The 24,728-nt window shown below is 39.2% G+C and overlaps 3 protein-coding genes across 3 annotated transcripts in view; 1 reads left to right on the plus strand and 2 right to left on the minus strand.

The window, feature by feature from the left end:
* The window catches only part of mettl24 (methyltransferase like 24), a 40,695-nt gene extending 39,965 nt beyond the window's left edge, over window positions 1–730 (minus strand). The window contains exon 1 of the mRNA XM_085372981.1: window positions 125–730. Coding sequence (XP_085229107.1) covers window positions 125–466 — 342 coding nt within the window. The 5' untranslated portion in view covers window positions 467–730. The remainder of the gene's footprint in view (window positions 1–124) is intronic.
* Window positions 731–5,202: 4,472 nt separating this feature from the next.
* Window positions 5,203–17,498, plus strand: slc22a16 (solute carrier family 22 member 16). The gene is made up of 8 exons (XM_085372746.1): window positions 5,203–5,370; window positions 7,720–8,196; window positions 9,080–9,197; window positions 11,361–11,922; window positions 13,254–13,381; window positions 14,593–14,702; window positions 15,069–15,168; window positions 15,307–17,498. The coding sequence occupies exons 1-8, from the start codon at window positions 5,327–5,329 to the stop codon at window positions 15,472–15,474; spliced, it is 1,707 nt and encodes a 568-aa protein (XP_085228872.1). The 5' UTR covers window positions 5,203–5,326; the 3' UTR covers window positions 15,475–17,498.
* A 1,315-nt stretch (window positions 17,499–18,813) lies between these two features.
* usta (uronyl 2-sulfotransferase a) overlaps window positions 18,814–24,728 on the minus strand; it is a 57,458-nt gene continuing 51,543 nt past the window's right edge. The window contains exons 6-8 of the mRNA XM_085372781.1: window positions 21,424–21,521; window positions 21,151–21,308; window positions 18,814–20,288 (exon numbers count right to left, since the gene is read on the minus strand). Coding sequence (XP_085228907.1) covers window positions 19,996–20,288; window positions 21,151–21,308; window positions 21,424–21,521 — 549 coding nt within the window. The 3' untranslated portion in view covers window positions 18,814–19,995. The remainder of the gene's footprint in view (window positions 20,289–21,150; window positions 21,309–21,423; window positions 21,522–24,728) is intronic.

The following is a 24,728-nucleotide window of genomic DNA, read 5'->3' on the forward strand; positions in this document are numbered from 1 at the left end:
ACCGAGCATTAACTCAGTAGTTCTTACTCAGTAAGAAATCACTGATCTAGGAATCAGATAAACCTGACAAAAATCTTAAACACAACAATTAAGAGCTAAGAAGTTGATGGTATATCAAACATACCTTTCTGTGTAGTTGCAGAGGCGGGCAGCATCGTGGTGAGGGGCCCTCTGTGTCTCCCTCAGTCTTCCTAACTAGACTGTCCTTCTTCAGTTTGTGAACATAAGAAATTCTCCTTTTAATGCTTTTGCCCAGCTCCTCTGCTTCTTCTGCAGACACCTGTTTCATTTTACTCTGTTCACCCCACTTTTGATTAGATTTAGTTGGACGTCTCAAAGCCAAGGGTGCTGAGGCACCCTGCCAACCTCTCTCCAGGTAAAGATGAATGCACACACACACAGCAGTGAACAGGATGCCCAAACGCAGCAGCAGTCCCAGAGTGAGTCGCTCTCTGCCCATATCCATCCACTGTTTTGTCCTCCCTGTCTCTCTGACTCACCCAAATCCAGTGTCTCAACTCAAGGTGTCAGTTTGATTGCTTTTTCTATCCCATTTTGGAAGTTCTCTTCCCCTTTGTCTCAAGGTTAAAATCCACCTTTACACCAACAGCGGTAAGTTAATGAAATGCAAACATTTCCACCGTTGCTCATAAACCAGCACACACGCACACATATTTGTGCTTCCTGCAAGGCTGTGAGGCTGTGTAAGTGCTGAGGCTTTGGAAGCTGAGAGTGAAGTGCAGAATATGCCACCCTCTTTGAAAACTTTGGAAACTCCCTCCTCACACTTGTAAGTCTCTTTCTTTCTCTCTTTTTTTTTAACCCAAACACACGCCCCTTTAATTTGCTTTCTTTTTCTTTCTGAGGTTCACATCACACTCACACACACAGACACACACACCACTCTGTTGTTCTTCCCCCTCCTTGGTGCTGCTTCATCCCGCCCAGCAGAATCTCATGTTACGGTGTAGCTCCAGTTATGGGCTGTGTCTCCAGCTCCATAACGGGTCCATGCAAGATTTCCTCTCAGCATCTGTTGGGCTCTCTCTGGAAACAGCAGCGACATTCATACACGAATGAAAGTTTAAGTATTTGTGAAAAGTCATTTGAGGTGCTCCAATGCAAACATTTTGTTAGAGTGATAAGTTTCTAAGAACTTTTTGTTTTTACTCATTTATTTGAAGTCATTACTCTTGAATTTTGTCTGTGTGCACATGTTCTAAAAAAAAATACTATATCAATTCCTATATTTTTCTCTGTTATTGTACAAATTTAAGAAAATGTGTGGGTTTTTTCACATAAATTCCATACTTCTCTCGATTCCTGATTTAATGAGGGCATATTTGATATTTTGGACAAGAAGAGAACATTCATCTGGTGTTTTCAAGCTTCCTTTTTTTGTCTTTTTTAGAGGTGGGGGAGGATTAGACCTTACAACAAAACTTGAGAATTAGAATTTGCTTGACGTGGCACTGCTAAATGTAAGAAGAGGCAGATAATAAGAGCGCTGATCTCCCACCTACTGTTTGGAATCAGTTACAGCCTTTTTGAGCCTACAAATAATTCTCTGCTGCCCCCCTTTGAAGTACAAACAACACTCCTCTAAATACCAGCTTCGGCACACAAGCCAATTACAGTGAATCAAATAAATTAGATCGGGAGAACCAGAGAGAATAAAGGATGTCGGGTACAGTAAGACGATCTCTGCTGCCACCTAGTGGTTAATTCTAAACAGCTGCATATGGAACTGATTACTGTTTCTTCTGTGTGATTACACATAAAAGCGTCCAGCTTTTACCTCAAAAGAAGTTGGAAAAACTCTAAATTTTAGACGTGTGTTTTGTATCAAACATGTAGCAAAACAATGTTTCTTTTGTGAGATGCAGGAGACTTCTCTCTCTCTCTCTCGCTCTCTCTCTGCAGACAGCATTATTCATATTGGAATGATTTGTCCAGATCTGGTCAAAATCAGCTGCCACGTGCAATGCGTTTGTTTCTGGCTGCCCCCCCCCCCCCCCCTTTTTTTCATATCCTCCAACAAAACAGGGTCCAGAGAGACAGAGAGAGGCCGTTTAAGCTCTATCTACTCACATATACTTTAAAAGCAGTGTCTCAATATGGGGCCTGATATCACAGACCGATAGACCACCTGCTAATGAAGCAAAGGCAAAAATGCCTGCTGGATAAATTTGATAGCGGCAAGGCTTATAACCACACAGTAAGCTCTAAGAGGGCGAGAGTAAACCCAAAAGGGCTCATTTTGCTAATTATAGGTTACAAAAAAAATATCTAGAAATGAAAATCTCTTTTCATGGTTAGATAAGATAAACTGTCGAAGTTGCTTGCAAGTGGAATTTACTCCATGGTATTTTGTAAACAGCAGCTGGTCTGATATCTGCAGTGGCAAATACAGGTTTCCTAACACAAAAAGCAGGAAAACTGGAACAAGCTGGACTAATACAGGTCAATCTGCACCATAAGATCAATGTGCTTCTTCTATTTTGGGAAACACACCGATGTCTGGATGAACTGCTGAAGTTTTGCACAGTGGGAAGTGGCCAGTTGTATCAGGAAGAGGTGAAGGTTACCGTGTGTTTACTTTCAACTGGGGTCCAAAATGACACACACACACACACACACACACACACACACACACACACACACACACACACACACACACATAAGAATAACTTGATTGTTTTATAAGATTCAGGTCCTCAAAACACTGTAAGCACTGTAAATACATAATAAATAGCTGGCAAGGGTCTCAGCTCACTACTCTTGAGCCTTGTGAGATAATTGTGTAAATGGTCTAAGTTGCCTTGAAAAATGACACACCCCTATGTTACGTTTTTTCAACTCACGTGACTGCAGAATAAACGTATTGTTATAATAATATTGTTATAATAAGCTTGTAGTTAATGACCTTAAGTAATAATTCAACAGTTGGGATTTTTGTGTACATTTGTGTAGTCTCATCTAATATGTACACATTGCACAATCAAGATTAACTGGATCATCAAATAAAAAAAAATAAAAAAAAATAAAAATAAAAAATAATAATAATAATAAAATAATAATAATGATCTTAACGTATATTTTTAGCTTTTTATTTACAACAACGGTAACATGCTCACATACTGGTTTAATAATAAGCATTAAAAGGGTCAATATGTTACAAGGTTACACATCTGAGGCAATAAAATAAACCTGTTTGACCTTTTTTCCACACCTCAATAAATGATTGCACAGCAACCAGTGGCAAAGATAAGCACCTTCTACCCCGAGAGACCGCATGATATACATATGCATACATACAGAAAAAGCTGTGAAAGTTAGCAACACTTCAAAAACTGGGATAAACGATCAAACCTATTAACTGGACTGACATAGATGTAAGAATATAAGATATAGTTGCTTATATTCCACACCATATTAACGCCATACAGCCTCACTTAGATGTGGAAGACGATTTATAGCTGACCATCTGTTTGTGTCATAAAATCTTACCCTTTTACATAAAACAAACACATTTGTGAAATGCAATTGACACAAATGCAACATGCAGTCTTGCTAGTAATGTGTCAATTACTTTTTAATGTCTAAATGTTAAACCTGATGACTTTCAAAGCAGACCTGCAGTTAATTTCACGGTAACACGCTGTTTAACAAATTGCCACAGTCAGCACGTACAACCTATTTCAATGATCCTTCTCCCGTTTTATTTCCCAGATGAGAAGGTGGAGTGAAAGCAAGTCAGTGTGATGGCAAAAGCAAACGCTGTTTAGTTTATAGTTTGTATTCGTATTCCTGCTGAATCCAGCCAAGACAAGATGCAGTGAGTCAATACAAACACAACGGCTGAACGTATCAATCATTAATCAAAGGATTCGTTAGGAGCACTTGGAGAAGCAGAGACACAGAACGGGCTTTTAAGTTCTAAATGTGGGTCTTGCACAGACGTGAATAACCTGTGATCTCACCCCACAAAAATGTGGTGAAGAAGATTAAATGCATTCATTAAATGTTTTTTTAGTCGCTCAAACTAAAATCAAATAAAATGCACACTTTCACAGAAGTAAGGACTTGGTCTGTAATCCATTGCTGCGTATACAAACACTACCCAGGCCAGCTATGTGTTTATGGTTACAGCTGTTTTGCTTGTTTTAATTCGAAGCAAACTATACATTTTGGAAGTTTGGATAGTTTATTAGAGCCATGTGAGGATGCTACTTTGGAGTCTGGGCATTTCTAGTTATTTCTTACTTCTTAAAATGTTAAATGCTTACTTAAATAAGCAATTAAAATAGCCATTGTTGCTGTTGCCACAATTTTGAGTGAGCTAGCCAAATAGAAAGAGGGAATGATTGCTGGTGCAGAGACAGGACCTTGAGATTATTATGAACCCAGCAGCTCATTACTGCTTTGCTTAAACTGTAAACACCAGGCACATTTAGAGTAACTAGTTGTTTCAGTGGCCGCTTGTTTATGTTGACCCTGATAGGGGTTAAACTTTACACGTGGACGTTATGCAAGGATAACCAGTTAACAACAGAATAAACAGATCTAATACTTCTACACATCACATCACACTGCATCACAAGATCTTCAGTTTGCAGATAGGTATAGTCACAGGTGTATCAAAGCAAACAACTCTCATCACTACTTCACTTTGTATCAAAATGTGAAAAAAAAGCCCTTGGATACATCATAGGTGCCATTTCCACAACAAAAAGTTCAAATTAGACTGATAAAACTAATGTAATCAAAGAGGTGATGTCATCAAACAAATGTTAAGTCATCATACAGACCTTTAAGTTTCCAAAACGTCATCATCATCACCAGTGATTTTCCCAGCTCATTTGGGGGTTTTAAGTGAATCTGAAGTTGGAAAGACACCAGTCTATTTATTAAAACCACCCAGTCACGTGTTACCAATTATGAAGACGCAATTCTGGAAAAGTGTTGTGCTGACTTTTTCATTTTAGTATCGCTGAGGTGTTGCACTCTGTAGAGAGCATGTGTCCAGATTTGAGGGCGGCTCGCTTAGTTTAAAAATAAAAATTAAAAAGATTTGGGGCAGTTGTCTATTTCATTATATCTGGGAAGAGAAGAGAGGGCGTTTTTTTTTAACACCAGCGTCTCGCTTATAAGGTAGTTGCCCCAGGAGCTCGAGTCTGTCAATAGCCGTGTGTATGTGTCTGCCCCTCCCACCCTGCTTTCGTGAAGGCCTCTGTTCATTATTTGGTGCTGATCCGCTCAGGAGCTGCTGCCCGCCAGGGAGAGACGCACCGGGAGCCACCGCACACAAACGCGCCGTCAGAAAATGTCTGTGGAGAAAGTATTCGACGAGCTCGGACATTTCAAAAGGTACCGTGAGGATTGGCATGTTTTCTCTATAGTCAGTTGTAACTTTACATTTTCTTTATTCTTTATTCGAGTGGGGGGAATTTTGTGGTAGGAGGCACCAACTTTAGAACCGTAAATATTACACATCCCACTTCACATTGCTATTTTGAAAACAAACACTATTGAAAGTGGGAGATGACGTAATTTGTTTTACAGCAATGATACGGTATTTTTTTTTTTATCTATACAGATATATCCATGTTTCAAAAAGGGGGTGGACATTCGCTTAGAGAAACTTTTGTCACCTCTTTGTAATTTTGAAAAATAACTAATTACAGTTAGAAATGGGCCTGTGTATCTTTAGGAGACACATGGTTAATGTATTTAAACTATAAAGTTTATATATTCGTTTTTAGTAGGCTTTTTCAAAATGACTTAATAAACACACCTAGAATTATTTCTTTCTGTGCGGGTTGGTTTTACCTGACTACCTCTCCATCAGTCAAGTTGTTTTCCCACTTTTTAACCTAAAAACGTTTAGGGTTTTATTAAAAAGCTGGTAAAAAAGTTTTACCTTTCCACACAGGTTGGGTACACTGCTAAAATCGCGAGTCACCATTAATTTCTTTATATTTTGAAGATGGAGGAGCAAGGGTTGGATTGAAAATCAGTAAAAAAAAAAAAAGGCAGCCAGTGTCCAAAGAAGAACATGGATAGATTTTCAGAAAGCCCAGACAACTATTGCACGAAGTCACTTTAAAAATGACAAGAAAGTCTGACTCCTTGGAAGAAAACCGTGGCATGAGGGGTGTCTCAAGATGCTGTCTATGATATGTCCAGTGTTGGGAAGGTTACTTTTAAAATGTATTCCATTACAGATTACAGAATACATGCCCCAAAATGTATTCTGTAACGTATTCCGTTACGTTACTCAATGAGAGTAACGTATTCTGAATACTTTGGATTACTTAATATATTATCATGCTGGTTCATCAAGCGAGGGAGGGAGAAAAAGGAAAAGTACGAGCTGTCATCGAGCAAAAACAGGAGCTGAAGCATGTAAATATAATAATAACCACTGCAGCCAAGAAGAGTGCCTGAAGAGCCCAGTTGTAAGTAAGCTATTAAGACTTGACTGCACACCGTGTTCCTCTGAAAACAATAAGTTCCGTTGGAGCAGCCTTTCAACGCCTCTCTCTGTCTCTCGCAAGCAAAGTTGACCCACACAACAAAGTAAAGCTATTTTTCGGCTAAGAGCCCGACACAGAACCCACCATATTAGCCAGAGGTCCCTTTACTATGGTTCGGAGCCGCAGACCTTCAGTAACAGTAATAAATCACACAGCAATAGTACATTCACGTAGTTGTAAACAGCATGATAATATATTAAGTAATCCAAAGTATTCAGAATACGTTACTCTCATTGAGTAATGTAACGGAATACGAATACATTTTGGGGCATGTATTCTGTAATCTGTAATATGTCTGTGAAGGTTCTCAGTCATCCAGGTCATCGTAGTCAAAGGAGCTTGCAAAGAAAAGCGTCTGGACTTCTTTAAGTTGCTTGAAGACGTTTCACCTCTCATCCGAGAAGCTTCTTCAGTTCTCCCTCTGTGGGGGGTCACTCCCACTAGGTTTATATCTGGGACTCTCCACCATTTGACCTTAGAACTAAAGAAGCTTCTCAGATGAGAGGTGAAACGTCTTCAAGCAACTTAAAGAAGTCCAGACGCTTTTCTTTGCAAGCTCCTTTGACTGTAATCTGTAATGGAATACATTTTAAAAGTAACCTTCCCAACACTGAGCACGGACTACACTGCCTATGATGCTACATTCTTTAGAGCTATACCTGTAGCATTCTGCCTATTAGCTTAGCGCAACAACAACAAAAAGTGCTCTCTCACCCAGGAAACACGCAGAGAGAGAGCGTCACCCTGTAACCATGGCAACCGTAACGCCTGGAACAACAGAACATAGCTGTCAAACAAAACCCAAACAGTCCTGACCCGCGACAATATGAAGTACCGCCGTGTAATCCACTTATTTCAACAAAGTAACTGTATTCTGAATACCACCTTTTTAAACGGTAACTGTAACGGAATACATGTACTCATATTTTGTATTTTAAATACGTAACGGCGGTACATGTATTCCGTTACTCCCCAACACTGGATATAGACTTGTTTTCTGAATAAATTACTACATTCAAAGCAATTGTCTTGAAACGATAATGCTGTTGGATACCTGGAAATGTCTTTTAGATTCCATTAAAAGTTGAACTATTAAGGTTGCCTTTGTAGAAGTTTTTTGTTTTTGTGGTGATACTGTAAAATCACCACAATAATTTTCCTGTATTCTCCTTCTGTCCAGATTTCAGGCATGTCTGTACTTTGCAGCAGTCTTCCAGGCCATAGCTTGTGGAATCCACTACCTGGCCTCAGTTTTTCTGGTGGAAACTCCAATTTTTGTGTCTAGCGTGCCCGGCAACATCACCGACGTTCTGTATGGTAACGTGACGGCAAGCAGCCTGGAAGAAATCTTACCAGTCTTCAAATCAGGTAGTGGACCACTGGTGGTGAAGACAGCAGAAGGAGAACAGTGGGAGCTAAGCCGGTGCCGCTGCACCCTTCGCATCAACCCAACACACTTTTCGTATGACTTCGATGGCAACAAAACAGTGAAAGAATGTACAGGGAACTTTGTTTATGACCACACCGAAGTTTACCAAAGCATTGTGACCGACTGGGACTTGGTATGTGATAAAGAGTGGCTGGCCAAGCTGTGCCAGCCCACATTCATGCTCGGGGTGCTGATTGGAGCACTGGTGTTTGGGGACGTTGCTGACAGGTAAGCAGGGGCTGCTGTAAGATGAGGTCAAGGTTATTTTCAGGCAACATGTAGAGTCAAAGACAGGGGTTAAATGTTACCATGTGACACTTTTTGAGTTAAGTTTTAAACAGGAAGGGCTGTCCTGGCATAGACTATATGTTTAAAAAAAAAAAAGGAACTTGCCAAAGTAGTTGTAATTCATGTAGTTGTAATTTCAGGATGTATGGCTTCACATTAGGTCAAGAAGGTAGTGGAAAGAAATTATTATAGTGAAAATGAGGCAGGACAAGTGAAAGCATAGTTGATGTAGATTGGGGGAAAAAGAAGTGGAAGGTAATGACTGGAGCAGAATGCAAAGCCAGATTTGAGTGGTTAGCATTTACATGTGCAGGGGTGGCTGTAGCTCAGGAGGTAGCGCAGGTCACCTACTAATCGAAAGATTGGTGGTACGATCCATGGTTGCTCCAGTCTGTTTGCCAAATATCCTCTGGCAAGAAACTAAACCCCAGTTGCTCTCCGAATGCGAATTCGTTTGATTGTTAGATAGAAAGCACTTGAGCAAAAAAGTGAAAAAAATGCTTGCATGAATGGGTGAATGAGGCTTGTTATATAAAGAGCTTCGGGAGAGTAGAAAAGCACTATATAAGAATCAGGCCATTTACCATTTACAGCAGTAAATTTTAGCAGAAAGCAGTCAGTCTTCTCCGTAACTTCATGCACAAGTATCATATTCCTGTCAAGCACTCCTGTCGAAATGATTTAAAACCACGTGCGACTGTGACAACTTTATAAGCCCCTTTTAATCGATTCCTTAACTGAATATACAAGCTCTTTTCTCTTCCTTTATTGGTCTGCTTGTCTCTGTAATTCTTTTTCACATAGTTTTCTTTCTCTCCACCAGAGTTGGGCGTGTGAAGATTCTGATGCTCACCAGCGTTTGTCAGTTTGGGTTCGGAGTAGCTGTAGCATTCTCCGGAAACTACTATTTCTTTGTGGTGCTCCGCTTTCTCCTTGCTATGGTGGGTACGGTTGTGAATGGTTACGTACCTGTGCGTGCGTGTGTTTTATAAAAAGCCAACGTGGGACAAGAGAAGTGGCATATTTGCAATGTTCTTCTTGCAAACAGCCACCAGTGGATGTTTCTCAGCTAAACAACCTCTTGTCCAGTCCCTAATGTTCTCAGGTAATATACTTGAATACACCCCCTGTAGGCATATTGCAGCTAAGCCAACATGCAAACCAAAAATACTCCTTAAATATGTAATTTAAGGAAATGTGACACAAACAGTGACAAACAGGTTTAGTTTCTGTCTTTATATTTAAACATGGGTTTGTTTGCTTTAGATGCAGATTATTTCATATCTGCTTAAACTAACACCCCTAAGGAAGGCGGTCTGTATGGTTACAAGTCCACATGTCAGTACATTAGCAGTGGTAGGGCAGCTACAGCTGTTGTTTTTCACATAGAGTCAGGCCCTTGTACACTGATACTGCACAGCTACACTATGAAACCACATGGCAAACCTACAAAGACATATCCCCAAATCATTACTATGAACTATAAGTTTCTCTTTGTTCATAAGTTCATAAGGTTGAACACAAAGGATATACTTCAGGTTTACTAGCATGATCATAACCTTATATTTAAAGTCTGAGGAACATAAGTTTTAAAAGACTAATACAGATATTTGCTGATTTAAAAATCTGATATTCCAATATATCGACCGATATTTTCCAAAACAGATTTCCCTAACATTTGTTATGTGTAGTTATTTGCTTATTTGTTTATACTCTGTCCGACTCTGTTGGGATTAGCTGGTTGTTGGGCGTTTCAAACACGGTTGCCAGCAGGGAAGCTGCAGAGTGCCATCTTGTGGACAAATTATGGTACTGTGCAAAAGTCTCAAGCCACCTCTCACTCAGCATTTGCAGCTGTTTATTGAAACATGAGCTAACATACAAGGAAATACAATAAATAGGACAGATTCTGCAAAGGTCTAACAAGTTTTTAGGGAATATTTGGTATGACCACCTTTATTCTTTGACAGACCCTGAACTCTCACTTTTTAGTAATTTCTTTAAGTTGTCTACAGGAATAGTTCTCCATGCAGCGTGAAGGACATTCAAAGCTCTTCTATGTATGTTGGCTGTCTTATGTTCTGTTCTCTATCAAGATGATCCCATAGCACTCTGGGGAAGCCAATCCACGACTAATAGTGTTCCACTGTGATCTTTTTTTTCTGTCCAGGTGTAAATGGGTTTAGGATTATTGCCAATATGAAAAATGAAGTGCAATTACATTATTTCCTAACGGTATTGCATGGTGGATCAAAATCTGATGGTGTTCAAATATCCATCAATTTTGACAAGATCCCCAACATCACTGGTTGAAACGCCACCCCAAACCACGACACTGTGTTTTAAAGATGGCTGCAGACAGTCGCTATTGTACCACTGAACTGACATCCTCTGTAAATATTGATGATGACTTAAACCAAAAAATTTAAATTTCGATTCATTACTCCATAAGATCTGTTCCCACTCAAATTCAGTTCAAGTCTTCTATAATTTGGCATACCTCTGCCTTTTCTCCCATTTCCCTTTCATAAGAATGCCTTCTTGACAGCCACCTTTCCACTCAGACCGTTTCTGGTGAGGCTGTAACCAACAGTAAATGGATCAACTGATTGACCAGATCTATCTTTCAGATCTTTGCTGTCTTTTCCCCCCAGTTTATCCCTGAATGATTCATAGGTCAGTGTTAAGTGGCTTAACAAACAAAGAAACAAAAACCACAAACCTCCCAAAGACAAATTAAACAAAAGCAAAAAATTTCAGCCACCAGGTCAGGTAAAAAGTCTGGACTGAAAATGAGTGAAAAAGCAGCCAATGTCCAAAGAAAAACTTCAGAAGGCCTGTTTCTCAAGTGCACTTTAAAAATCTTAAGAAAGTCTAGCTCCTTGGAAACCAAATATTAAGAAATGATGGATGACTCAAGACTTTTGCACAGTACTATATACAACATCAACATCTGTAACATGTTAGAAGGGCATTTTGTCCATCTCTTATTTTATTTTTTTACATTTTCATTTCTTGGCCACTTTATCTGTTTTCTGTGGAAAACTGCTATTAAACTGCTATTAAAATGACTAGTTCCTATTTCTCATCTTTGCTTTTGACAGGTGTCTAGTGGCTATCTGGTGGTGGTCTTTGTCTATGTAACAGAGTTCACTGGCAACAAGGTACGCACATGGACATCGATGCATGTGCATGCAGCCTTTGCTGTTGGCGTCATGATGGTGGCTCTGACTGGTTACCTGGTGCGGGTGTGGTGGATCTACCAGATAGTCCTCTCCGTATGCACCGCACCTTTCTTGCTCTTTTGCTGGAAGTTTCCCGAGACTCCCTTTTACTTGATGGCCAAGGGCCGCTATGAGGAAACTGAGAAACTGCTGAATGTGATTGCCCGCGTCAACGGCCTTGAATGCAGGCTGAAAGCTGAGGATCTCCTGGAGCCAGGGAAGAGAGAAGATGGCAAAAGTCTGCTGAAGGGAGACACAGACGAGCAGTCATCCAAGCCTGAGAAGAAGCTGACCATCGTGGACCTGTTTGGCAGCTGGAGGATGGCCGGTCGTACATGCACAGTGTGGGCCATCTGGTTCATCGGCAGTCTGGGCTACTACGTCTTCTCTCTGGGCTCAGTAAATCTGGGAGGAAACCAGTATGTTAACCTCTTCCTTGCTGGTAAGTGATTGTCACATGAGTGTGAATTTGGTACTGAGATTGCAAAACTATAAACATGTATTTAATATTGTGATCATATTGGCACTTTTTTTTTTTTTACCTTTGGTGTCAGATGTAGAATAGTGTCTCTGCTTCTTACTCTACTTCAGAGTGTTTCCAGTGAGTCTGGAGATGATTTAGTTCACCTGTTTAATCTAAAAACAACTCTTGCTACTTCTAAGTTGAGCAGAACCTTATGTGGAAATTTCAAACACAGTAAAAATGATATGTTCCTCTACTTTGCTTTGTTTAGTGCTCTGTATATGTAACCGAGAGTGAAATCAGACTGCGAGGACTCAACAAAAATAGCAGCGCTCCATCTTTAAGCTAAATGGCTTCCTCGTGGTTTTCTGTCTGATTGAGAAAATAGGATTTACAGTCTAACAAACATCTTTTAGTTGAACTGATATAGTGTTCATGTAATGCTATTTGAAAACACGGGATTTTATTTAACCTTTGACTCAGGACAGAGGAGGTGGAGCCTGGACAAAACAAAAGGTTAATAGGGAGAAGAGACATCCTCCTGGGGGATGTAACAGTACGATCACTTAATTATAAAATAAGTTTGCAGAATTTATTACTAGCTGTGACTTAGGTAGGTAGGTAGATTATTAATCCCACAAGGGAAATTGTTGACATTAGATAAGAGTAAAGATTGTGGCAGATAACCAAATGTGTAACCAAGTCGACCAAGAAAAAGTCCACTTACCTCCATCTTTACCTAGAGGTCGAGTAGAAGAATATTTCTGCCACCTCTCCCTTAAAACTGTCATGAGTCTAGAAGCATGATTGGATAATGATGTTGTTTGGCTTGTTTTTGGGTTTTTTATTGGGGTTTTTTTGCATTTCACAACTCTCCAGTAGATTTCCATTCAGGACAGTAAACTTGAAGGTTTTTTTCAGATTTGACTGTTGATTCTTAACATGCAGATTGGATGTCTAGGTCATCACTGAAATTGAGGTTAACATCAAAATGACTGCTGAAATGTGTTTCAGGATGACTGCTTAGAAATATAATTGTAAATTATGTTAATTCAAGTCACAAAGTAATTGTTTTAAATGAATTGTCTTGTATCTTCACGCTCAACGGAAAGTGTATTTTTAATCTTGATCATTTAATTGCCAGAGGAATATTTAGTGAGTGATCCCCATTTACTTCCATTAGAGGCACAGTGAAGAGCATATCTGGGAGGCAGCTTTTCAGATGGTTATTTAGGTCCTCCAGATAGAATGTCACTGTCAGTGCCAGTGATAACCCCTGACAGAGAGCGGCTGTGGTTGGTTGTTTCCAGGTGCAGTGGAGCTCCCCTCTTATCTGGTTGGCTGTTTTGCAATGGATCGGATTGGAAGGAAGAAGACGTGTGCCCCATCTCTGCTCCTGGCTGCGGTCGCCTGTTTTCTCATTATTGTGGTACCTGCTGTACGTACAGAGATGCACCCTACCCCCACCCCCACCCCCCACCACCAAAAAAAAGTTCAGCTGTTCACAGAAATCTGCAGTCATCTTTAGGTGCAAGTGTCAGAGTTCAACAGTACCAGCCCAGTGACAAGGCGATAAATCAGACAGTCCAAACTGTACAAGTACATGTACTTTAAGAAACTCTCTCTAACATGTGTTAAGTTCTGAGGCAACTTTGCAATCCTAAGCTATACCGCCATGTCTTTTTTGGAGGGAAGAGGCTTCGTCTTGGTAACTCTTACAAATGAGCCATGCTTGTAATCCTGCATCCTAACTGCATGTGGAGCTTTACACATGTGACAGTGATGCTTCTGCTTACAAGATAGAATAAATATAGCATAGAGTTACTTAAAGTACTTGTACTCTAATGAACTCGACTGTTATTGCGATGTATTTTGTGATCACTGACCAGTACTAATGAGATCCGACACTTGAAGCTCCCAACATGTGTTCTGAGCTCTGACCCAAATTAGCACTGTTCATGGATGAGCTGGCAAACAGCTGGTACTTCATTTTTAAATAAATATGACCTTTGATCTTAGGAGCCACGCAAACAGTGAAAGATGGAAAAAAAATAGCAGCATGGAGACAGGGGACACGTCTAAAGTTCTGTGTCGCAACCCTGCTGACACGGCAGTAGCGACCCTTTTACTCACACCTGTTCATTCCAGCTGTCATGAATCCAGTTGCAGTCTCATTAAGTTCCAGTTTGTTTCCAGCACTTCTTAATAGAAACCACACGATAGCTTGGCTGTATACAGTTTATACACTGCTTTGTAGTCAATGGGAATTAATAATCAAATACATTTCATTTTACATTCAAGCTTATTCTTCACTTAGTTACCATATATTAACATGTATGTTTTTATGGATGTTTTAAGTCAAGGGCATGTTTGACACACAATCAGAACTTGTCAGAGAGTATAATAATGAATTAAATTATAGTGACTGACAGAGCAACACTTATTAAGTTCGTTAAGTCTCTGATGAGCAAGGGCAATCAGGTGTACAAGTACTTAAGTACAAGTACTTACTTGTGCTTTCTTGAGTTTTTAAAAGTAGTATATGCACCTGGAATTTAGTTTTGTTATTTGGTGCTACGTGATTAAAGCTAAATTGAATTGAAATCTTTGTCTTTCTCTTTGTTTTTCTTTCTCTCTTCATTTCTACAGGACATAGAGATCCTAACTATTGTTCTGAGTATGATAGGAAAGTTTGCTATTGCAATTGCCTTTGGTCTCATCTACCTCTACACCTGCGAGCTTTACCCGACTATCATCAGGTAAGCACGCTAAAGAGTTTTGTTTTTGTTTTAAGGGTTTGCTAAAACTGCTAAAACTATTATTTTTTTCATATTGCAAAAACTAAAGAACTCTTTATACGTGAAACAGAAAATTCATGCATTCATATACAACCATAATTTCAGGTTAAAGTTGATTTGATTTGGAAATCATTGCATTCTGTTCTTGAGAGCTTTACTGGAATAGGGGTTTGTACTTTGCTGCTATATTAAGGGCAAAGTTTCATGTTTGAATCTTCCACTTTAGAACTAGCTAGACCTGTGAACTAAATTTAAAAACTGAAATCAATGTAATATTCCGACTTTTAATTAATTCTAACAGAGGGAGTAATGCTGCTCTTCCTCCAGGTCTTTGGCAGTAGGTAGTGGCAGTATGATGTGCCGTGTCGGCAGTGTGGTGGCCCCTTTCTGTGTCTACCTGGCTGACATCTGGATCTACCTACCTCAGGTATAGAAATGCATTTAATGTTTTAGCTGTCAACTTCCATTTGTTCTCATTTATCATAGTTTATTTCTAAGTTTACCCTGGCAGCACTGCTAAATTAAAAAATTTCCCCCCTTTTTCTCAATCACAACCTGTGTTTAGCTTATTGTAGGAATCCTGGCATTAATTTTTGGAGTACTCGCACTGTTTCTGCCTGAGACCCTTGGCAAACCTCTGACAACCACCTTGGAAGAGGCTGAATCTCTGGGACGTAAGCCCAGCAAGATGAACGACAGACTGGAGCTGAACCAGCATGGAGCAAAAGCTTGAGCCGTACACTTCAGGGAACACAGAGATCTACACACAAGGAGACAAGCTGTGGAAGAGAGACGAGGTAACAACAGTTAAATACCTGGAAACAAAAACGACATAGATTAATAGGATGGTTGGAAAAAAGTGAAAAACAAGAAAAGATACGTTTTTATGATAACTTGTGAAGTGACTTTTTTGTTGACATTTTGTTCTGTAAAGTGACCAACAGCTTGATATTTTAGGAGGCCTGAGAACTTCCTCACAATCTTCTGCTCTATCATGTAAACACCACAAAACAATGAAAATCATGTGCCATGTGTGGTAATTTGTGAAAGCATACTTTGAGTCTTTTTTGTAGTTTCGATCATAATTTCTATTACTGATTTTAACTTTGTACTTAAATTTTTTTTCAAAATTTCTTGGAACACAGCTACAAATAAGACAGACATGACAGACAATAGAAAGACTTTATTTATTTTTAAATCAAATGAAGTTTTTGTAGTTATAGGCAGAACAAAAGCAGATTTTTATGTTAGGTCGTCAGGTGTTTCTTGCCCTGTTGGGCTTCTTTCAAGCAGTGTTTCAGCGGGTATCCTCCTGCTCTTACCACAGTGTTTATATTACCGACAAGAAGTGATGACCAAAACTATTAAAATCAGACTCCAGCTGTACTGAACCAAGTCATCCTTTAAAACAAAGTTATCAAAGCTAAACTGCTGCACATTTTTTGGCATCTCCGACCATCTGACCAGATCATGGCAGTGCCTTGGTTATTTTATACCATAATAAATCGTATGTCGTGTATCTAGAATGTATTATTCTAATATTAAATAAGTGCCTTCAACTTGCCTTTTAAGGCTTTCTTTTAATCTCAGGACATCAGTTTTGCTGTGAATCTATCACTGGATTTATCCTCAACTGCCTCTTGTTAAAGATCAAATATTTAAAGGTAACAAAAGAGCAAAGTTTTGCACACCATTGTTAGACCTTTATTAGTTCTTCTTCTTCCTATTATTGTGACCTTTATTAAAGGTTAATGAATTTTCTAATTACCCATAAACATTACGGCGATCACAATAACAGTGTGCAGGAGTTTTTTAATTGCTCATCTTGTCTAAGATGCCATTGCTGAGCTTTACTATGCCTTTGTTATCTAATCTGTGTGCATGTGTGGGTATAACTGAGTAGAACAGTCAAGTTAAGATTTTTTTTATATGCGCTTATATGCAATCAGACGCTAGGCAGATTAAGAAAAGAAGCATAATAGTACCTTATAGAGTCTTCAAGAGTCAAATATGATCTCCAGATGTTTGGACCAAATACAGGGATGGACCACAACACTGTGGAGATGTACTGTATATACCTGATTTACAATATTATGTTACAGTTATGGTGCATTAATCCAAAGGAGAAAAAGAACAGCGGCTGGTGTTCTAAAACTGGTGACTGGTCTGCAATCAACAGTATGGACTTTTCCATTAATAGCATCCTCGTCTTATTTTGATTTACAATAAATATGCAGAGGATTGACACTGGGGTTTATGGCTTTTTCATTCTGTTCATATGAACTGGCTTTAGTTAGCACAGTTTTACAGTGATACAGAAAGAGACTTTATAAACCTCGGTAAAGGAGCAAGTGAATTCCTTCCATTTGTCAATAAGGAAAGTTTGAACTTGGTGCTGGAAATGCAAAAATAATACAGCAGGTCTGAGGATACGGTGCCTATATACATTAACAGCTTTGTGTTTGATGGTGAAGGGGAAGTCCCACAGCCACAGTGACATTCCCATCGCCATTACCGAATACATAAAGGTCCTCTGTGTTCAACTTTTCAGGAGAAAACTACCAGTTTTTATGTGTGTGTGCTTATGTGTATGGAAAAGTACTAAACATGAGTTCTTCTAACGTGAACTTCCAGTTCTGGCGTGATACTGGTGCCTCAAATAGAGTGGGGGCTATTACTGGGCTAAATGGAGCGAGTAAGGATGTAAGGATGTTGTTATCAATCTGCTTCATGTAAGTGATTATCTCCTGTTGTTGACGATGTGCCAAAATTCTGAAAATGTAATGAATGTTTGTGGATATTTCCAAAAACATTTTGTCACTCAAATTTTTCAAGATTTAAATAAAAAAACATTTGAGTATTACAATGAGTGATGACTATTTACGCTTTATTGAGTGCACCTTGCTAGTATTCGGTTGGAGCACCTGTTGTGTTCAGAACAGCTTTAGTTATTTGTGGCATATATTCAACAAGGTGCTGGAAATATTCACACATTCACATTGTGCTCATAAAGCAGTGGTAAGATGTGGCATTTAAACACTGTTCAGGTCCCAGAATACGGCAAGAAAATGTCCCACACCCCATTTAAACACCATCTGTGGCCTGAACCATTGATATAAGTCGGTATAGATCATGATGGTTTTCATGATGTTTACGTCCTAGCATAAATGTCTGAGCAGAATTCAAGATATCGGGCAACATTCTTCCAATATCCTGTTGAATTGTAGCCACAGTTTCCTGCTCTTAGCTCAAAGGAGTGGCACCTGGTGTGGCTGCTTTAGGCCATCTGCTTCAAGATTTGACATGCCAGAATAAATACTCTTGTGCATACAGAGCTGCATGCTAGGTATGTATAGTAACTCATGCCCCGAGTTACACAGTTACTTAGCTTGAAGTGGTATGGCCATTCTCTTCTGACCTCCGACATCAGCATGGCATTGTCACCCAGAGAAATGCTGCCAAGTGGATATTTTCCATTTTCTTCTGACTCTACTCTGTTAACCCTGTGGTGGTGTGGGAAAAATCCCAAAACATCATGGTACCAACAACATGCCTCAACGTCCCCAAAATTACCTTTCTGTCTTTAAGGGCCACTTTTTTTAAAGTGGTCAGTGAGTGAATGCCCTCTCTTAAACAAAGGTTCTTGGAAAAAATGCCTACATATTATATATATACATATAGTTAGCAATTCCCCGAATGGAGTCACCATAATAAGTCTGTAAAAAGTACGTTTTTTTCTGTATCAAAACCATTTTTAAGTAAAACAGGGGCAATAGCTGCAATAGTAAGAGGACATTTATTGACGGTCTTTGTTAGTTGTTCATTCATTGTCCATTGTTCATTCTAGACACCCTTAAATGCCGAAAATTGTTTTATAGCCACCAGCATAAACAACAACAAAAAAAATGTGAGCGTTAAACATTGTTTTTTTTTTTATCTTCCTGAGAATTTTATATGGAATGCAAATGAATAGAAAACAATAAATAAAACTAGCAAAAAACAAAACATGGAACATAATGATGAAGATACGCAGAACAGAGATTAAGATGGTAGAGTGAAATGTTTAGTCACGTAATAGCTTATGGTTAATTGTTTTTTTTAAACATCTGTGATGAAAAAGCACTGTGGAGCTGCTGGATAATTAGAAATAAGTATTAACTGGGCTTGGTAACACTTCACACACTTTGATGATAACATTAATATACAGAAAACCCTTAAACAACAAATAATCTGAGTTGAAATGACAGGCAAATCAGCATTCAGTTGTGACCAAATCCCTCATTTTGCTGCAGATGTTAAGGAAATGTCACCTAACACAAAGTGCAGTGTATTCATACAGTTTTGCAAAAAAAACTGCTATTTGGCAAGCTCAATCTTTTAAACTTTGGAATACAAATTAGGCTTCATAAAGGCTTTTAACTCACTCTACAGTATCAACATATAGCCTGTCCCAAATAATAAATCTTTGCTAAAATACACAGCTTGTTTGGTCAAACTCAATCATTCATGCACACTTTTGGAATTCTCTGAATTCATACTTGAGTGCTCGCAGTTTAACCCTCATTTACACCTAATAGTATTTAACAAATTACACAAAATTACACAAAATGTTATAAACCAATACTAAAACAAATGAACTGACTATGTCACAACTCTGCCAGCTGTGCACAGAACTTTCTGCCACACAAATCCCAGAACCCTTAGTAAGGTCTGACAACAGTCCTGGAAGACTAATATACCTAAAAGGCTTATGGCACTTTTTAAAATTCACAACAACATCCAGCTTTCAGGACATCAAACCTCTCATAAAGTAGTAATCTGTCTTGGGAAATGCCTTTAATTCCTCTCCTATAGTAAACAACCTGGCGATAACATTTAGCACATTTCCAATCACAGTTAGCTGTCCAGATCTTGCACTAATCTCTCCCTGGAGATGACAGCGACAGTACGGTTTTTAAACGAACCCAAAAAGAAGCCCAAATTATAAAAAGGAAAACTTGAGTCAAGCAGATTGAGTTGAATATTATTTCCCATTGCCCTTGGTCAATTTATAAATAGAGCATTTTGTCCATCCAGTTTCTCAACTCTACAGTTTTCAGTGCTGAGCCTGTCAGTTTGGGAGTTGCACCTCAATTCTCTGGGTGACGCTGAAAGATTGAAACTCCTCCCCTTTGTCCTCAGGGTACAGTTTTCTTTAGCCAGTCCTAGCTAAGCAGCCGTTACGTGGCTGCGTCTAATGTTCATCGAGCATCCCTTAGGGATGAACCAGCCAGCTATTTGCATCCTCCAGATCCGTTTCCAGTTCCTCGTCTTCATCCAGAGGCTCTGGGGTTCGAAGGGCCAGTTGCCGCAGGAAATCATTTGAATAGGCGGGGGGTTTGGAAACAGACTTCAGGCCGATTTTTTTCTTCGTGAGGTGGAACTGGTCACGGACGAAGTTGTAAAACTCGTACTCATAGCGCATGCGGTGATACAGCACCTGCAGGGCCTCTAAAGTGGGGGTTTGTTTACGCACAGTGCCTGTCATGTTTCCCATTTTCCTATAATCTGCAACAAAATGATGGAGAGACAAAAAAACAAAGTTCAGCAAAGACTAAAATCAAAATGTTTTAAAAAAAGTTTCAAGCACATTTATTTAGACAGGAAATTACTTAATAACTATATCATATATCATCATCTTAAGCCACTTATTTTTCCAGTTAAGTAGCAAGTGATTGCTGTTTAATGTGAATGATTCATATATCACCTCATCTATTTAGATATCTTGCTACTAAGTCATCATGACAAGCGGTTCGCTAAGCTGGACAAAAATAACATGCAGCTCTTGGTATTTCTTCCTAGCTATATCTGTCACTATGGCCTTCTTGCTCTGCTTGTCCACCACTACTATGCCCTGTTGGTTAGCCATCACCAGTTTGTTTGTCTGTATCTGGAAGTCACAGGATCTTGACTACTATCCATATGAGTGCTAAGAGTGCTACCTAACTCTTATTGCAGCTCTTATAAAGGTGATATTTTTGATAAATCACATACAAAAGGTGTTGCTACCTTTTGTATGAAGTCACTAAATATTTCTCGTAATAAAGATCACCCCAAATCATGTAATAGCACATTTTTATGACATTCAAAATAAACAGATAAACTGTATCTTGTGATCAGAACCTCATTAAAAAAAAGGTATGCATAAATCAAATCATGAGAACTAACTCTGTCCTGTGTGGAAGTTAGAGCATTTTAACGGTCACTACCAGGCTATGCAAATTTGTGACAAAATACCCGCAAAACTATTCACATTCTAATTACGTTGATCACGTTACCATGCTAAAGACTTTTTTATTGTCTTGTATAGGAAAACATTCACTCGATACTCTGACAGCATAAAACATTCTATATCACAAGGTGCAGCTACCAGGGCTCTTGTAGATGTTGAGTACTCCAGTAAAGTAATGAGGTAAGAGCCTCTCTAGCAGGAGCAGAACGTCCTCCAGCTCTTCCAATATCCCCACAAGGAGGTAGTTCTCCAGCACATTCTGTTTGGCCCTCTCCAAAGCCCATACTCCTGGCTCTCTGTGTGAGACAGAAGGAAAATAAGACCAAGAGAAAGTTTGCACTAGAGTAGCATTACTTGGAAAGAAATATTACCAAGCTTTTGTAATGCAACTTGACAAAATCTCATAAATACCTGCACTGAGGATGCTGTCCACAGAAGTAGGGGATGATGTAGAAAACCCTTGGGTTGGAGCACTCAGGGTAATTCTCTAGGATGCAAACATTGATGTCCTGAAAGCAGACAAGCACATATGAGTCTTTATATTTTTGCTTTACTAATAATTTATGCTTTTTAAAAATTTTTTATTCTACTTGCAGTGAATTTGATCTCAATCAGAATTGCAATTATTTCTTTTTACCACTAGAGGAAGCTATTCACTTGCACTGCCGTGAACCTGGACTGCTTGCCTGTCATTACCCCACAAGCCAAAGTGCTTTGTCAAACCACATCTTGTGCACAAAGATAAGCTCTTCCCTCTCATCTCAGTTGATCTCATAGGCTATGATACCACATAGGAAGAGAAAGTATTTTCAAATGAATTCGTGTTTAACTTAAAGATGTCACGATTAAGATAATGAGACCAGAGTTGTGAAACTTGAAAAACCACTTATCTGAAAAGCTATTGAGTAATGAATGGAAAAAAGACAGTTGCAGGAGTGAAGCTGGCCAGCGACTGAGTGCCACGGAAACAGCAGTCAAATCCATATCAGGTGACGTAAGCCTCAGGGATAGCAACAAGTCCTGAGCAACAAAACACTCCACGAAGCATGGCTCACATCCACACACAGCAGCAGGCACATGTGTGCACAAGGCTTGCGCTCAAATATGTCACCTACAGTAGGACCAGACTACATGCATGAGGCAAATTTAGAACATTTTGTCATAGGTTGTTGTTTAGATTTATACCATAATGGCTCTGTAATGACTAACTTAAACAGCAATTTGGCAAAAATAGTCTAAGCCTAACATGGATCATCACAAAAATGGACAAGTCCGACAGGACAAAAGTCAGAGAGCCTCACGAAGGATCCAAGCTGCTGCTCCTGCTGCTGCAGGTGTGGCATAAGAAATCATCTGAGTGCAATAGGAAGCTTGAAACAGAGATGCTGACTGGAGTGTAAACATAGAAAAAGGCATAAACCATGTGTAGAAGAGCATGTTTATATGCTTAAGTGTTTATGTGTCTTGGAGACATTTGCACACTCATTGCTAATGTTTCTATTAGCCTCGACTTATTTATTTCCAATTGTATTTTCTGGCATGAAAGCCTTACGAGAACCCCTCATTGAAAAATGTTGCCATCAGGTCTGCTCAGGGTTTTTCATACAGTCTCAAACATCTTTTTCTAAGGTTGTACAACCTTTGTTCTCAGACTACATAAAGAAAAACTGAACCCAAAAGCCTGTTAAAACAAATGCAAGAAAGATCCTGGATCCTCTGTAGGAGGGGCAGGATTGCAGTAGATGTTGCATAAAGTCTGAAATACTTGCAAGTAAAATGACTTAAAGGCTCCAAACGGAGAAAAGACTCAACTACAACATCATGGACTTGATATTTGAAATAGTGATATCACTTTAGCATCTATCTAAGCTGCAATCACAAGATGAAGCCTTGTGCAGCATGCGCTGGAATGAAATAAATTATTCACCTGATTAGTTAGATTTTTCTTGCGGCTGAAAACTGTGGTACAATTGTGCCTCTGATTCACAGAGTGGCTGCAGGGTGTGTTTGAACTTTATGAGTGACTCCTCTCAGCTGTGCACTGGGAACAGGACTTATTGGTGATCAGTGAAGCAAAAGACTGGAAAACCCTTCAAAGGGAACCACAACAATACCCCAGAGGAACCTTCAGGGAAAAAAAGAAAAGTTCAGCACTGTACTATTGTTAGTGTACAAGTCTTGCGCAGACTTGCGTAAAGTTTGCCATGTTTTTCTTTCATTTTTCATTTCACTAGCACGGACCACATCTTCAAGACATTGTTTCTTGAAGGAAAACAGTAGGTGGAATAAAGCTAGATCCAGGAATGGAGATCTAGACAGCGGTTTTGGTGAAGGCCTCAGTGAGGACTGGAAGGCAGCTCGCGGACTGGGCAGATCCCCAGGTACTAATGACAGGTTTATGAAGCGCCATTCTATTTAAAGAATGGTGATGTGAGTGGATCCAGTTTCATCAATTATGAGTATGTTCTTTGATGGTAAAAGATGCAAAAGCCATATACACTAAAACAAACAAAAACAGACAGGAAGTGGCACATTCGCTGACAGAGACCCTCATGCGTCAACATTTAGGCGATTTCTGGGAATCCAGCCACAGCTTGTATACAACAACGCACACACGTACACACACACGCGCAGACAATACGCACTCTCTTTAGAAAGCCTTATTAGTATTTCAAAGACAGTTCCTGTGTGCACACTCAAGCTCATTGTTCCTTTTCTCACTGTGGATTATGCCAACAGAGCATTCACAGAAACTGTAGCAAAATAGGCACTAATCTGTACAATGGTCTCCCATTTCACTGAATGGAATGTAGACATAAATTAAATCAGGGGTAATTGATGATGTTAACCTTTCCCATGGGACGTTTTGCATTCAAATTTGAGAAAACAAAAAAAGAACTTTTTGTTTGTATTTGCTATCTGGAGGCAGTGGAAAGACGCTTTCGCTTTTTGAGTTAATCTTTTGAACACATGAGCAAGTGGGTGCCTTTTAAACAGGTACATCAGCATTTCTAGTAAAGATTAGAGGTAATAACTGTAATTTTAATATTCTTTAAGTTTTAGGCCTATTTTGGGCTTAACCATTCCATTTATTTTTCTGGTAATTTTACAAAATGGTCTTGAGGCTTCCTGACTGAATTTAATATTTAATGTTGGTAATCCACTTAACACTGACCTATGAATCATTCAAGCAGGAAAAGGCATCTAACTCAAGGGATGAACCAGCGTCGTGTCTACATAAAACAGACAAAATAGCAAAGAAACTATTTAAAACTTTACCTTTAGGCACTTTTTACGCGCAGCCTGTCACAAGAAAACAGAATCTGTTCCCATGTCTTTAGTCGAATCTGTTAAAATGCCAAAGTTGACTAAGTTTGACATATCTTGGCATAGTTTGCAGTGTGTCCTTAAAGAAATTTAAGGCAGCAAGCCAAATTAGGTTTTAATTATTAAAAGAGTGAGGACCTATGCTTTGCACTCATGGTTTTCCTCAGTATCAAAACACTGATTATAGTTATGTTACACAAACCACAGAAATTCATTAAAAAAAAAAATCTGTAATGAGTGAACCTTATGTGTTCGTTGTGCCTTAGGCCAACAGTGTGACACACCACCTGTCTGTTATTGTAGTGAAGGCAGGCTAAGGCAAGACTGGTGCCAGTAAACCCTCTAATATAATTTGTGTATTTATTTAATAAGTCTACTTGTCATTTTAA

The sequence above is a fragment of the Diplotaxodon limnothrissa genome, linkage group LG15 (assembly GCF_057381915.1).
Source record: "Diplotaxodon limnothrissa isolate DT_005_m linkage group LG15, D_limnothrissa_male_GT1.1, whole genome shotgun sequence".
Classification (NCBI taxonomy): Eukaryota; Metazoa; Chordata; class Actinopteri; order Cichliformes; family Cichlidae; genus Diplotaxodon; species Diplotaxodon limnothrissa.